At 39.7% G+C, this 15,172-nt stretch overlaps 1 protein-coding gene across 4 annotated transcripts in view; it reads left to right on the top strand.

Annotated features, from left to right (window-relative positions):
- TMEM117 (transmembrane protein 117) overlaps positions 1-8,326 on the top strand; it is a 225,615-nt gene extending 217,289 nt beyond the window's left edge. For 3 of the 4 annotated variants that reach the window (XM_075429093.1, XM_075429096.1, XM_075429095.1), the window contains one exon: positions 7,351-8,326. In XM_075429093.1, the coding sequence (XP_075285208.1) occupies positions 7,351-7,991 (641 nt within the window). In that variant the 3' untranslated portion in view covers positions 7,992-8,326. The other variant, XM_075429097.1, reaches the window with a different exon arrangement.
- Positions 8,327-15,172: the final 6,846 nt, after the last annotated feature.

Raw genomic sequence — 15,172 nt, 5'->3', positions numbered from 1 at the left:
CTGAGTGAGACCGATTGAGCCAGTGGTGGTTTGTGGAACAGGATGAAGTAAATGATCTCATGGTCAGTGACTGAAGGTGTGGGGTGAGAGAAGATGGGATGTGTACATGATGAACACATTTTTATCTCCCAAGTGAGCAAAAAGGGGAAGGAGAGGGGAAAAAAAGAGTATAAGCATCAAATATTTGATGTGAATGATAGGCATGGTGTTCAGGGATAGTGAAAAAGATTTTTTTTTCTACTTCTGAAGACTAGAGCATGAATTTGGAGGGGTTCAGTCCCACAAGGCTCCCAGATGCTCTGCAGTTATTCTACTGTATAAAGAGAAGTGTGAACACCGGCTGAGGCATGGTAGGGTGGGCTGTGCCATCAGATACAGAAAATCAGGATATAATTAATGTAGATGAAAAATAATGGCTAGTAGAAGAGAGACTGAAGAGCAGAGAATGGTTTTGCATTGTAGAAGACACAGGGATATTGATGATAATCAGGGAAGAGCAAAGAATAAGCAACAGCAAAGAACATAAATTAGGGATCAGAAATACAACTGCTAGCAGTGCTGCTGTTTGAAAACAGACCAACCCAGAGAAACCAATATTTATGCATTGTAGAGTCTTCTGCAGAGAGGACTGGAGGCCTTTCTGATTTTCTAGCGAGAAGGCATTCTTTTAATGAGGATGAGCTAATGAATAGGGACTGAGGAATATTTTTCCCTGCTCAGCATGAACAAGATCCACTTATTAGATTCACTAGACAAATCAATCCATTTGACTGCACATCACGTAGTCTGTCTACTGAGTGCCTGTTTTATCTCAGTGCTACACCACCCTTTAGGAGATCTAATAAACAGCCATAACACATGGCACAAGAACCTCCCTTTGGGTAAGTTTTACTTGAACCATCTGTTCTTACCATCAGTTCTTTTCTTAGGTTAGGGTATTGTCTTGGATCATTTTCAAGCTCTAGTTATTGTGGGGATGTGTATATACTTGTAATTTTCTACTCCAATCCAGGAGCTGATAAAAGAAAGAAAGAAAGAACTGGTTCAATATATTTATGACAAGATGAATGTAATTCAGCCTCAAATGAGGGTAGAGAGTGATTCACACGAATGCAACTGCAGCAGATGACATGGGGTTGGACATTGATAAAGGCAGAAAGTTTGCTGTATTTAAGCCCTGTTTAATATGTGGGATCCAGAATGTTGAATTTAACCATAAGGCCTGAATACCGTTTGGTTTAGTACTTGCTATGGGGATAAAGTCAAGCTGTAAATCTGTGACCTGCGCCCTGATTTGTAGAAACTGGAAACCCTTTTCTCCCAAGTAGCAAGGAGAAAGAAAGCATGGGTGAAATGCCATTTACTGTCATTTTCCTGGCAAATTTTATTCCTCATAAGTTCTTTTACAGTCTATTTTGGTTGCTGTTGATTGATATAAATAAGAGCAGCCCTAGGATTCCCCTGAGCAGCCCTGTTTGGTGCTGGGTTCTCTAATGAGGAGTAAACGACTTCAACCCACCTTTCTGTCGGTGTGTGTTTAATGGCTTCATACAAGTTCTGTACAGATGAAGGATTTCACAGTCACATGATCTGTGTTACCAGCTTTCCTGATTTTATCACAACTTTTAAGACAGTTGAGTTTTTTTGGGGGGAGGGGGGAAGAGGGTTGCTATTTTGTCTTAAAGTCTTAGCTCCTGAATTCAGTGACTGTGAGAATTTTGGCTTTCATGTTTTTTGAAATAAAGCTCATGATTGCAGACAGGAAAAAAAGAAATGTTGCTTTTGCATAACTCCATGTCTAAAAAAGCAGATAAATAAAACAGTATGAAGTGTATTGTTTTTAAGCCATCTTACTACTTTAAACCAACAACATGCTTTCGTAAGCCTGATTTCTGATTTCTAAATGTTGTCAGTTGCCAGTAATGTTGAATTAACATCTGCAGCCTGTAACTGATATGCTTCAGTTTCATTTTAAATATAGTAAAGCATATCTTATTTTCACTGCTACGGTACCACATTTTGCTCAAATTTCTTTGCGTCTAGGAACTCCTAGCAAGCACTACTCAGTATTAAATATTTTTGTCCTGTTTTGATAGCTGCTTTTATCTATGAACATCAAAAATAACTTGAATTCCTGCATCTGCTTAACTCATCTGGATTTCCCCTGACAGATGGTTCACTGCGATGTGTGTGTTTTCCTTCTTGGACTGCTATTTATGAAAATACATAATCTATCCTAGTTTCTATAATATCCAGGGAAATTTGTAAAATTTAAAAGTAGATTTTGTTACTTTAGATTCTTTCATGGTTAAAAGGCAGTAGGGGGCCTGGCTGGTAGCCTTTAGTAGTAGCACTGGAGATCCAAGAGCATCTGCTGTCAAGTACGTGCGTAAGTTTCAAATAGGAGACGTTAAGGTTTAGGTGTCAAAACAGATGGGAGAGGTTTTCTGGCTGTTCAGAAATGTATTTCTGAGTGCTGATCTATCAGGAGTACCCTTCCACCCAAAGGAGAAATCATGACCTCCATGGCTGGCGAGTGCCTAGCATGGCTGGCTTGTGGAGTTAAACCAAATGTGTGTCTATGTTCAGGCCAAGCATGGCCTACACAGGGAAGCCTGAGGGAGCCTGTGGGCAAAAATAGAAAGGTTAGAGGTAAAACCAAAGCTGTCCATACACACAGATGTGAAAAAACCTCAGAGGGTTTGTGGCTTAGTTCAGCTGTGAGGGGTTTGTATGCATGTATCTAGCTAATAACACTAATGTGACAGAAGATATGAAGAATGTTTCAAAGAGACCTGAATGTTTTACAGAGGTGTCTGAATGTTTTCAGACACAGATTGTAAATGAGAAAAGAGTCTGAAGTCAACATTTCCTACAGCACAGCATAAGGCTACTTGAGTCTATCCTTAATAAACGGGATTTTCACATTTCCTCTTGACCTCAGGAGAGATGCTGAGGACTGGCTTCTACATGAGATCCTTTATTTAGGGCATGACTGCTCTGTTACAGAATGGACATACAAAAATGAAAATGCTCCAGAATCAGCAGCTGGTTTGGGATCTTTGGACCTGCCTCAGTTGCCCAGTGAATCAGTTGCATGTGGGATTGTGGACTGGTTGCTGAACACCTCGTAGGCCTTATCAGCCCCTTTAAAAATGAGCACTGCTCAACCATCTTGTTCAGATGGCAGAAATAGGTGCCTTTCTGGAGAAAGGAAAAAGAAAAATCCATACCTCTTTCACCACGACAAAGCATCTGGCATTCATGTGGGATGCACGTTTGTTGTTCAGCTTCAGTAGGGAGGGGAGAGTTTCTAAGCAGAGTCCTGTATAGGCTGGTGTTCACAGCATGGTCCTACGGTGAAGGTCCAAACTGCTGTAAATGGAGATACTTCTAGTGTCAGAGTTCCCATCTGCTGAGTGCTCTAGCCATGAGGATACAATGTCCTCAACGGCCGTGCTTTCTCAGAAAATAAGGATTGAGTTTTCAAACCCAGATAGTGGTCGTATGTTACAATGCCTAGAAAAGGGCTTCACATTCTGCATCACAGCCTCACAGAGACACCAAGCATATGCTCTCAGCTTGCTGTGTACCTCTGATTTTTCTTTTGGGGGATCCTTATTGCACCAAATGTCAGTATTGCACCACATTGCCCAATACACCAAACCAGATTCCTGGTTCTCCAGATGTCGTGCACAGCATGAAAAGATGCCAACACTGTGAAAGCCAGTCAGCAGCCAGGTCTTTTTTTAGGTAGTGCATGGCTGAATGACACAGCCTTATTTCCTATGTAAGCTTGATTTATGACTTAAAGTTTGCAATAAAAAACATTATGCTAAAATTAAGTTGCAATACATGATCATTTCATATATGTAGATTATACATGTGTAAAATGTTAAAGGTTGGTGTGTATAAAAAGACTCAAAAATTACTTGTCATGGGGAATTACCATCAAATTGATGTTTCTGAGTGGAGACTATCAGGCCTCTTGGTTCAGTCTGTTTCAATACATTTATCACTGATCTAGAAGGGTTGCATGCCTGATAGAACAGCAGTAAAGTACATGTCTTGAAAGAGGGATGGACAGCAGAGGACACTGTATTCCAGAAAGAGGCAAATCCTTTCTGTAGGTAACCAAGACAGCACTAACTCCCCGTCATTTTGTGTCTAAGGAGATTAACGCAGCCCTTGGCTACAGGGAATACTGAGTAGGAGTGGGAAGATGTCATTGTGTTCATATATGGTTATAGTGAGACTGTTACTCTTACACAGTGTTTGGTTCTGGTCACAACAGTTTTCAAAAGAAAAGGAAAAATCGTAGAGCTCATTGAGCATGACAGTGATGCAGAGGATGGAAAAATTGTCTAGAAATAAGAGATCTAAAGAGTTTTGAGAAGATCCACTATAGAATGGAGGCAGGTCTCAGGCAACTAGCTGCCACTTAGGCATACAGGCTGCAATTTGTCTGAGCTAACTGGGGCATCTGCGTCAAGCTGTTTGTCTAAGCACCCTTTACAGTCCACACTGACCCAACAATCCCAACAGCAGAGCTTAAGGCTGTGCTCGTGCCTGCCTAATGCTGTCCAGGAGCTGAATGAAGGAGTTTCAAGTTCATGATTTTTATGAAACAGGAATAGTTGAAATGTAGATCTCTCATATCAGGTGAGCACTCAAAGTCTTAACATAAGAGGGGTGGAGCCTTTTAGAATCTTAGAAGAGATTCACAATTATGAAACCACAGTGTAGGATAGATACTGCATGAAGCCTGAGATCAGTATTTACCTCTATTCAGCATTGTCGGTGTTTTCTGCTAGCTTCTTAGTCAACTTCTTCACCAGCAGCAGGCTGCCATCTGAAGTCTTACTCCTTAAGTGATTTTCTCTACACGTCACGTTTAGGAGAATGTGGTCACAGAGGTGATTGCTGTGAAATCCACTGGGTGCCATCATGCCTAAAGAGGCAGTAGGTCATAGCGCAGCACTGCAACCTCTGTTGCCTTTGTCAGTCATACCTGAAGCCTACAGTCAGGGAAACCCTAACCATGTCTTTTGGCCTGTATAAAGGCCATCTCAATAATGTCTCCATTTCATTACAGTTCGTATTTTGATCTCTCAGTAGTCTTTTTTCTCCCTACAAATCTTCACTCTTGCCATGTCAAGCTGATGGGAAAGAGCAATACTGGGCCTACATGAGTTTTTCCCCTCCCTACCATCCCTAGGGTCTAGCAGATCTCTCTGAAAAGTCACCTCTCTTGGCTCTGCAGAAACACAAAGTACCATGGATATTTTGATGAAGCCAATAACAGAAGAAGTGGAAGTTTTTTCAGATGGGCTTATGTTGCATTTTCCTGGGAAGACAGTATGGCTTAAGGAATAGAGTTTGGAGCAATGCACCAAGGGGTTGCTTTCTGGTTGAAACAGGGAGTAATATTTGATGACAAGTCGTTGTTTCAAAAAGTGTCCAAGTGAACAACCGTAACAGAGAAAGGAAGTTTTGAATGCAGTAAATTATGTTTTGTTTCAAACTGGCCACAGAAAAACAGATAATGGTTATAATATTTGTTGCATTGTCATTTGTGTTTATCCTGTTTTCCGAAGGAAGTGAGGATTATGTGATCATGTCCTCTGACAGGGTTGGTCTCTCTCTCTATCTACCACTCAGTCAGCATCAAATAAACTTTGAACCCACAGACAGTTTCAAAAAACATTTTTCAGAGGGTGGAAATCTGAAAAATAGTGACATTATCATTGTGTCCTAAGAGATGATGATTAGGTAAAGGAGAATCATCGAAGTTATTGCCTAGCTGAGGGCATATTTTATTCATATTTTAGCATCATTTTCAGTGACTTGGTGTTGTTTTAAGGAACTTAAATATTATAAAATGTGGTGATAATTTTCTAAAACCCTGATTTTCTTTAACAGGTTAATTATAATATTGATGAAAACCCAGAAAAAAGATAGAGGATCTATTCAGGAATTATGTGAACAGGACTGGCTGCAAGGTCTTTTCACTGTAGTTTGATTTCTGGATAGTGACAATAACACAAGAGAATGAACATTCTTGTTCAATTTCAGTCTAAGTGTAATCCAGACTGAAGAGGACTGTTAAACACAATTGCTGAAACACAGGATGTTACCCTCCTTACCCTCCTGGAGTATTCTGGTCGTACAATTTGAACACACAGACTTTCAGGAACTGGATTTGATTTATTCTTTACCAGGCCAATGACATGCATCATTTGATAGATACTCTGATACGTTAATTTTCTTTTTCACTTGAAACATACTCAAATACGATTCCAGCATAGACCAATATCGTTCATCACCAGGAGGAACATTCCTCCATTAATATCCTTTTACAGAACGCTGACATGTAGATTTGCTGGGTTGTTGCATGATGCCAGTCATCACTGCACAGGTGATAACATCCTAACATATGTGCAGCTAGAATGTAAGAGATGCTTTGACTGTGAAAATAGTATAATTTGTTTTGTGTATTCATAGAATAATTTAGGTTAGAAGGGACACCTGGAATTCATGTGTTCCGACACCCTATTCAAAGCAGGGCCAACTTTGCAATTGCAGAAAGTTGTTTTTTACATCTTTTGGATGCTCGGAGGAAGCATGCAAAAGAGCAATTTTAAATAGTAAAAGGAGAAAGGCTTCCTCCTCCAGTATTGCAGGAGCTTAGTGTTAGTCAATGAGTCACTCCTTGAAGGAGTTTCTGCGACACAGACTAGAGGAAAAGCTAAGCTGACTAGCCTCCCAAGACTAAAATCAGCTCTTGCTATTTCTCAAAGGTGTGGTATCTCTAAATAACAGTTTATCCAATTGCCCCCACCCGAATATGTCTGCACACCATGGTTGGTATATCAAACAATATATGTACGTACTCTTAAAATTTACATAATTATCAACCCCAGAAACTTCAGGCATTTCAGTCATTCCTGTCATATAAACAGTTCTATCAAATATGGCTTTTTCATGGAAAATTTCCACATGAATATTTTTTAAGCCCTGGAATTAATGCATTTTTAGGTTTATTGATCTATACCACATCATCGAGTGGTCTAATCAACAGGTCACCTACAAACTACAATGTGAATTCAATTGATATACTGCTCTGCTTGTGTTGCAAAGTTATTTTATTATGTGCCCAGACCTTACTGTGAAATACTAAGGGATGTTCAGCATAAATCTAATTTATGGTGGAAATGTTATTATAACTTTGCTTTATAGATTAATTAAAAAATGATTTTTTTGTTTTCCGAGTAGCTTTCGTATGTGACTGTATTTGTACTGCTTCTAAAATGGATATGTCAGGTTACAGAACTTTCTTTTTCCAAACAGGCAAATGGTTTAACTATGGAATTATCTTCCTTGTTTTAATCTTGGATCTGAATATGTGGAAGAACCAAATATTTTACAAACCTCACGAATATGGTCAATATATCGGTCCTGGACAGAAGATCTACACAGTGAAGGACTCAGAAAGCTTGAAAGACCTTAATAGAACTAAGTTATCGTGGGAGTGGAGATCCAATAACACTAACCCATTGACCAACCAGACCTACGCCGAAGGAGACATGTTCTTGCACAGCAGATTCACAGGCTCTAGCCTTGATGTCAAATGCCTGGCTTTTATTCCAAGTTTGCTGGCTTTTGCTTTGTTTGGTTTCTTCATCTGGTTCTTTGGGCGATTTCAGAAAACTGACCAAGGCATGGAGAATTTAGACAAATCATACACAAGAATGAAACGAAAGTCACCGTCAGATATGGGAATGACAAGGGAAAATACACAGGTGTTAGTTGAAGAACCATTAAGTTTTCAAGAACCACATCTTGTATCCATAAAATCAGACTTAAGTGAAATAGTTTTTAACTCTTCTCTCCTAACTTCTGAAAACTTGAACGCACAACTGAATGAACAAGATAGCCCGTTACAGCCAGTACCAGAGTCCTCTGTCCCTAAGAGTAATCCTGTGACATAGAGGCAAATACCCAGGAAAATCAGTTTAAATAAGCAGTTACTATAAGATTTCAGTTTTACCTTTTGTAAGTTAAGATTTACATAGTGTTTAGAAGAAGAAACTCAACCTATACCAAAAGGTGCTCCGCATGCTTTTTCTAGGAACTTTGTTTTCTATTTGTATTAGTACGTGCCTACTGTATATCTAACATTCCTTTATAGATTGCTTTCCAAAATTGCACAAGCTATTTATTAATGCATTACCTTAACTGTATAATAGTGTATTAGATGATTACTTGCAGGTATAAAATTCTACCGTGGTGGTGCCTTGAGACATTAAACTGTTTTTTAACTCAACACCAGATGTAGAGCACAATTCTTCTGATCTGTTTTGCAAAGCTTTTTGTATACAGTTATTTCAAGTATCATTTGATGTCTTAACAGAGGAGATAAATACAGTTATTACTAAAGAAGGGTTTCTGTTAGGACATCACAACTTGACTTTGTTATTTACTTATCTGTGAAGCCAGGGACTTTGATGACCGGACTGCAGAGAAGCATGTTGATTACCTTTTAATTTTTGCTGGCTAGCTGCCAAACACAAATACAGATTCATTATGCGGTAAACAGCAGAGTGATAATACAGCATGGGTCACTACTTGTGAAAATATGGCTTTCTCCATCAGTAACAGCAGTTAGGTGATAATGCCTAATTATATTTTTCCTAATTAAAGATAAACTGCTCCTTGATTAAAAGTTTTGCCCTTCACCTTTTAGAAACAGAGGTGAAAATACATGGTTGAAGCAACTTTTTCCATCATCACACCAAACCCACGCAACATCAAAGAGCCAATGGAGTGATTACAGCAGAGGACACAAAGCCCATTAAATCCAGTATTTGTGCAGTTCAGTGCAGATATGGACTGGGCATGCGCAAAACATACATATGAAACATACCATGCATAGGCCTTCTCCAACTACTGAAGAAATGTTCGGGAGTTTTAATTAAAACAGATTAATAGCTGAATTTTATTGTACCCTTTTTTTTTCCTTCATTCATTATCCATCAATAAGTGAAACCAGGAAGCAGAAACGTAAAGAAACTGGGTTTTTTGCTTTTTTGAGGGGGACTTTGTGATGTGGATTGCTCTGCTGTATGATCATACTATAAGGACTAGAGAAATTGCATATCTAAAACATCAGAAAGATTCTGATTCATTTCTAATTTAGTTTTATAAATTGTTGGTACAAGTTACTACATAATAAGTAATTTTTAAGTCTGAATTATTTCTCTGTCATTTACTGGTGTTGCTGTATTTTGTCTTTGTGACTTTTTTATCTCTGCTCTTTTGATCTATCTGCTTTTAATTTTCTGGAATGCTGAATTTAGCATGCATAATAGAACTATGCATTAATCAACTGTCACTTGAGAGCCAATTGTAATAAACATCACTCAACAGTTGTTTATTATGAGGCAGTAAAACATCTGTTAGTTTTGCAATTTTTTTAGACATTTTGCCCATGCATTGTCCTATTTAAAATCGTAAATATTTCTGACACTAAAAATGACAGGCGGTATCACAGTAATGTCAAAATCAAATATTTTGCTTATGGAAACTTTAATGTTTCATCAGGAGAAAGTTCACTTTATAATCAGACTAAATTTTTATCCATTAAAAATTATGACTAAAAATAAATCTATTAGCTTTTGCCTGCTGCAGCCTATAAATTTATTTCACTGACTTAAGATATAGTAAAGACAAGCCATGAATTATTAATGGTAAAATACTGTGAGAACCTGCTTGTACTATGTAAGAGGTGACTGTATTGATGTTTGACTTTCAAACAGCATTTGATTTGTTCAGTAGCTTCAGAAATAGCTGATTAATTTTGCAGATACATGCTTCTCTGTATGTTTTGGATACTGTAAACCCAAGTACTGAAAATCTCCTGTTAACTCATTTCTCCTTTTTGTGCATGGGAGTGGTTAGATCCATTAATATGTAGGCAGAAAATGAAAGAATTACTTGAGCCTTACAGCTTGCATGATTACATGACTCTGAAAAATCTGTTATTAAGCAACTGACCACAGCTAAAATAATTCTGTGACCTCACACTGAGTTAATGCTTTTAAGGTCATTATAAGCTTGCATGAAAGAGAGAAAAACATCAAATAATCCTAGATTTTGCCTGAATTTTTAAATTAATGGTCAAGTAGAGAGACTGCTTATATCATGAAACCATAAGAAGTTAAAAGATTCAGTCTGACCAGTCACCATGGTCAACTGATCAATTTAATGAAAGGAGAAAGGACTCCTCAGTTGTATGGGAATATCATTTGTAAACACCGACACAGATGGGAGAATAGAGGAGTATTTCCACTCTCCACTTCCAGCGCTGAGTTTGAGAAGCCTGCGTTAGGTGGCTAGGCTTACCCTGAGCTCCTTCTGAAGCAGGCAGAGACTGGGGAGCTGAACACCCTAAAGGTGATTCAGTATCTAACTTAGCCATTTATCTCTGCATTAGTAAGTAGCACAGCTCAGCAGGAGTGGGTTTGTGGAGTGAAACTGTTGGTGCTGAGCACCCAGTGCCCACACTTTGTGCATTTCAGGGTTTTACTTCAGTTTAGCTCTTGTCTGGTGCTTATGAACTGAATGCATGATAGTGGCTGGAGTGTGTTTCCGACAGATCTCATCCATGTGCAGAGACCATGCAATTTGAATCAGGAGAGAGTAAGCGCATTCCTGAGCTGAGCTACTAATGCAGTCATCCTCAGTCTTCTCCTGAAGCAACTTGTGTTCCTCCATGGACTGTAGAAGAGTCTATGGGAGACTGGGTGGCTAAGTAAGAGGTCTAAATCTGGTTACTCAAAATCATAGAATCATAGAATCATAGGTTGGAAAAGACCTCTAAGATCATCAAGTTTAACTGTCAACCCAACACCACCATGCCTACTACACAATATCCTGAAGTGCCACACCTACACGCTTTTTGAACACCTCCAGGGATGGTGACCCCACCACTTCCCTGGGCAGCCTGTTCCAATGCCTGACTACTCTTTCAGTAAAGAAAATGGAAATATGCCTCCTCCAAGCACATTCATTGTTTTCAACTGTTATTCATTATTAATATTCTGAACTGCTTTGCCAATTCAAACCACTCTGAAATGCTTTCCAGTCTGGTACCCATCACTGGGACCTTCATATGGATGGTTGACCTTTTCCTGAACACCTAACTATTACACAAATTTTTTAGGTTTTTTTTCTTTTCCTGAAGAAGTTTAAGAATACACAGAAGGGAAGAAACTTGAGGAAGTGTCATTTTTTTTCACACACTGCACAAGTCTCTATTCTGCCTTCTATAATAAACCATCTAGCAGCTGCCATCACGACAGGGCTGGCCTGTTTCTGCTTTGTCAGAGATCAGATTTGGTACAACATTTCTTTTTTTGCCATAGTTACACTGTACAGTGATGGATAATAGATACTGCCTGAAATAGCATACATAGAAGAGACACCTCTAGGATAAGCACATAAGATTTATGAGCCCACAGGTGCCTATAAATTGCCTTAGCATCCTCGGCAATTACCTTTGCTGAGGTGGAAATGACATGGAGCAAATAGAATGTAAGAATATTTGTACAAAGTACATTAAATATAATATTCATGCTTATGAAAGTATATATGGATGTCTAAAATCCAGTTGTATAAGACATGTATGTGTATGTATGTTAGGAGCCTAGGGATTAGTTGATTCTGTTGGGGGAAACTACTGAGCCTCTCAAGCAGACAATTTACTGCTTCCCTCTTTATTCTATCTTGCTCCATGAGTTAGTGACTCCAGGTTGCTTCATCTCCTCTGCCTCCACTTCTATTGCCTAAAAAATACAAAACCAAAAAAGAACATTCAATAGCACTATCTGTTTCCCCAAATCACATTTCTGTCTAATTTGTGCAGAAAGTAAATTTGTTCTGTTTTAAAAGATTTCTGTCCTCTCCAGCTAGCATTGTCATACTCTGGGCCACTGCACTGTATTACGGTACATGTTAAATTATTGCTTTTCCTGCGGTCAGTGGCCTCCATCATGACAACCACCTATAAACAAAGTGCAGACGCCTCTCAAGGACTGGAAAGGCAGCAATTCAGATACTGCTTACTAGACTGGCAAGTTCATTGTCCCACAAGTGAACAGGTTATGACTCACTAGTAAAAGATGTAACAGATTTTTAATACACTTAGCGTCCTTAATTTTAACAACCTCCTAGGAGGGGCTCAGTGGGAGAGGACTTTTTATCTCAGGCTGTAAAGGTGAAGTAGTTATGGTCCTGCAAGCAGAGTATTTCAGCTTTTTAGGGTTCATTTAAAAGTAACCAGTTTAAACTTCGAGCAGATTGCAAGAACCATAAAAATTAGACAGGCCAAACTGAATAAGAACAAAAAGTTGATTCACTTGCAGCTGCCCGGTGCAGGACATAGACAAAACACACATTTATGAGATGTTAGAGTGACCCTGTGCTTGGGACTATGGACTGTGACATGCGAAGATTCAAACTGTATTTGTTAACAAACAGTTGCAGTCCCTTTATCAACAGAGTTGCCCCTGCAAACACCAGACAGACCAGCTCCTCTGACATACGGTCTCTCTCCTGTCCATCCATTTGTAAGTTGCAAATGACAAAGGGGTTGTTCATTTCCCTGTGCACTGAAAACTGTCCTGTGGGGAGCCTGGGCTCCCTGGATGTGATGTGGCATGCCATTGCGATGCCTAGTGTGCAAACTCCAAGCAGGACAACCAGGGACAAGCAAAAGGAGGAAGCCTGGTCTGTGAGTTCCACAGCCTTGAGGTGAAGAAGAATGGTTTATGTGACCATTTCAGAGGCAAATCAATATAAGTGGAAGTCCTGTTTCATAGGAACACGAGGGGACAAATGGAGAGACAGCAAATCACTATAAATCCTTTCTGTCCCATTCAGATATATGAACCGAAGCAGCAAGTCCCTGTTCCCAAATTCTCACAAACAATTCGCAGCTTCCGGATGACTTCTGGGTGAGTATCTCTTCTGGGTGACGAGGTTTTAACACTGTCTGATTTCCCTCTTAACACTTCCTCTGCACGGGGGCTGTCAGCAGTTTTTCACTGTTTGGAGGAAGAGGGTAGCTTTCTGAAGAAGAAGTAGGGAAGAAACTTGTGAAGGAGAAACCCCATGAGGCTGGTACTCTCCACAGAAAACTCCTTATTGGAGAGAGGAAAAGCATAAATCCAGCTGCTTTGCAATAAGGAGTGTAGCAGCATCAAACCCTTGCAGAAATATGTGTTACAGCAGCAGCACAGTCACAGAGATACTTTTAATCTCGTGCTTTTCCTTTGATGTCTGGCAATTGGGGGTCTGTGGAAGAGCAGCTTATCTGATTCCTGCAGGCAGGTTATAGACCTGGGTCTCACACTGCTTTGTGACATCTGGAGCACTTCTCTGCATATTGAATTCCTTCCTCGCTTCCTTTTTCCCCTTTTCTTTTTCTTCCGCCTAAAGTCTGTTTCATTCTTCTGGTTTTATTTCCAATAATTTTTTATTGTTAGTGACCTAAACCGCAAATCACCCACCCAAGGCCCGTAACTGCTGTTAGTGATACAGTACCATCTGTACAGAGGCTCTGGCCAGCCAAGGAGATTCTGCCAAAGCAGCAACAGGTGCCCTTCCTAAGGCTCTGTCGCAACCTGGGGACAGATCTAGTGCGAACATGGCTCATTGCAATACTGCGTGCTACATGCAGAAAGGCTTTTGGTCCTGCTAACCAGGTCCCTCCATGGAGCATTACAAAAGGAATGTTTACAGACAGGGTTATTTTTATGACTTGATGTATTTATTCAAGAAGAGACATAGCTGTATAACTTCTTTAAAACACCCGGAGCCCTGTCTCTCCTGTTGCAACCTGCGTTGCTCTCAGCTACAGGTGAAGGAGACATGAGCCACGTGAAGATAACAGATGTTTTCCTCATCTGAAGTTGGCCTGCCTTCTAGCTCTTCAGTTCCTGGGGAAAAAGGGCTTTCAGTCTGCTCGTACACAGAGCCCCAGCGTGTCCTGCCTGGCATAGCTTCAAGGCTGGGGATTTTTAAGCAAGAGCAGGCTCCTTTCTTCTCTTCAGACGGACAAGTAGTGCTGCTGTGGCTGGCCATGGTGTAATTGCTACCTATTGTCAGGGAAACAAGAAAGACAAGCAGAAAGGAGTCAAAGTAGTCAAAATTGAAATGCAGTATTTGTTTCTAAAAAGTCAATATTGGCTGCTCGTTTGCTTCCTCCCTTTTTCCATTTTTCAGAGAGGTAGTTTGAGATGGATCAGAACATTTCCACAGTTATCAACTCATTTTTTTCATGGTTTCTTTTTCCCATAGGATCCTTTCCCAATGTTTAAATCTCTTTGATTCTCAACATGCTCAAAATGCAGTTTCCATTTGGGCTCTTTCTTTCCTCTCTGCTTACCTCCTCTTCACTTTCATAGGTTCGTAGGAGAATTCAGATGGGAAGGGGTCTTAGCAAAGCTCTTGCACAAAGCAGGATCAGCTCTGAGCTCAAACCAGGTTGCTCAGGGCTTTATCTTTGCAGATCCTGAAAATATCCAAGAATGGAGACTGCACAGTCTCCCTGAGCAACTTGTTCCAAAACCTTTCCAGTATTGCTGTATAAATATTGCCACTTTTGGAGCAGAAAACTCCAAAAGAGATTCCTAGTAGTAGTAAGTGGGAATGAGCAAACTGTGTGCAAACCATGACAAGTGACTCGGTGTGAAGCCAAAGCTATCGAGCTGTGAGCGTAGTTCTCTGTTCAGGTACACTCTGCCCTGTGGGAGTGAATCTACACCAGCTCTCTACACAAGCATAACTGAAACCATAAAACGGCATACAAGCATTTAAAAAAATCAAGACAGCTTCTTTGTGATACTGAAGTTAATTGTAATTATATTTCATGCTGATGTAACTGGTATCTGTTTATTGCCTGGTACTGTGTTTGCATATTGAAGAAGTCAATTATCTCTTCAATTTGCAATCCTTGGCACATGTAATCAATTACCCTGAGTGAATGTTTAAAATTACTCATGAAAGAGTCATATTTTATTATATTTCATCTAGAAGAACCAGTAGCACCCATTAATAGAATGGATTATTAGATTTTTGGAAAACCTGTGTGGAGTGGCCAGTAGGAAAC

Source organism: Opisthocomus hoazin, chromosome 8 (assembly GCF_030867145.1).
Source record: "Opisthocomus hoazin isolate bOpiHoa1 chromosome 8, bOpiHoa1.hap1, whole genome shotgun sequence".
Classification (NCBI taxonomy): Eukaryota; Metazoa; Chordata; class Aves; order Opisthocomiformes; family Opisthocomidae; genus Opisthocomus; species Opisthocomus hoazin.
This window is presented reverse-complemented; position numbering and strand designations above follow the sequence as displayed.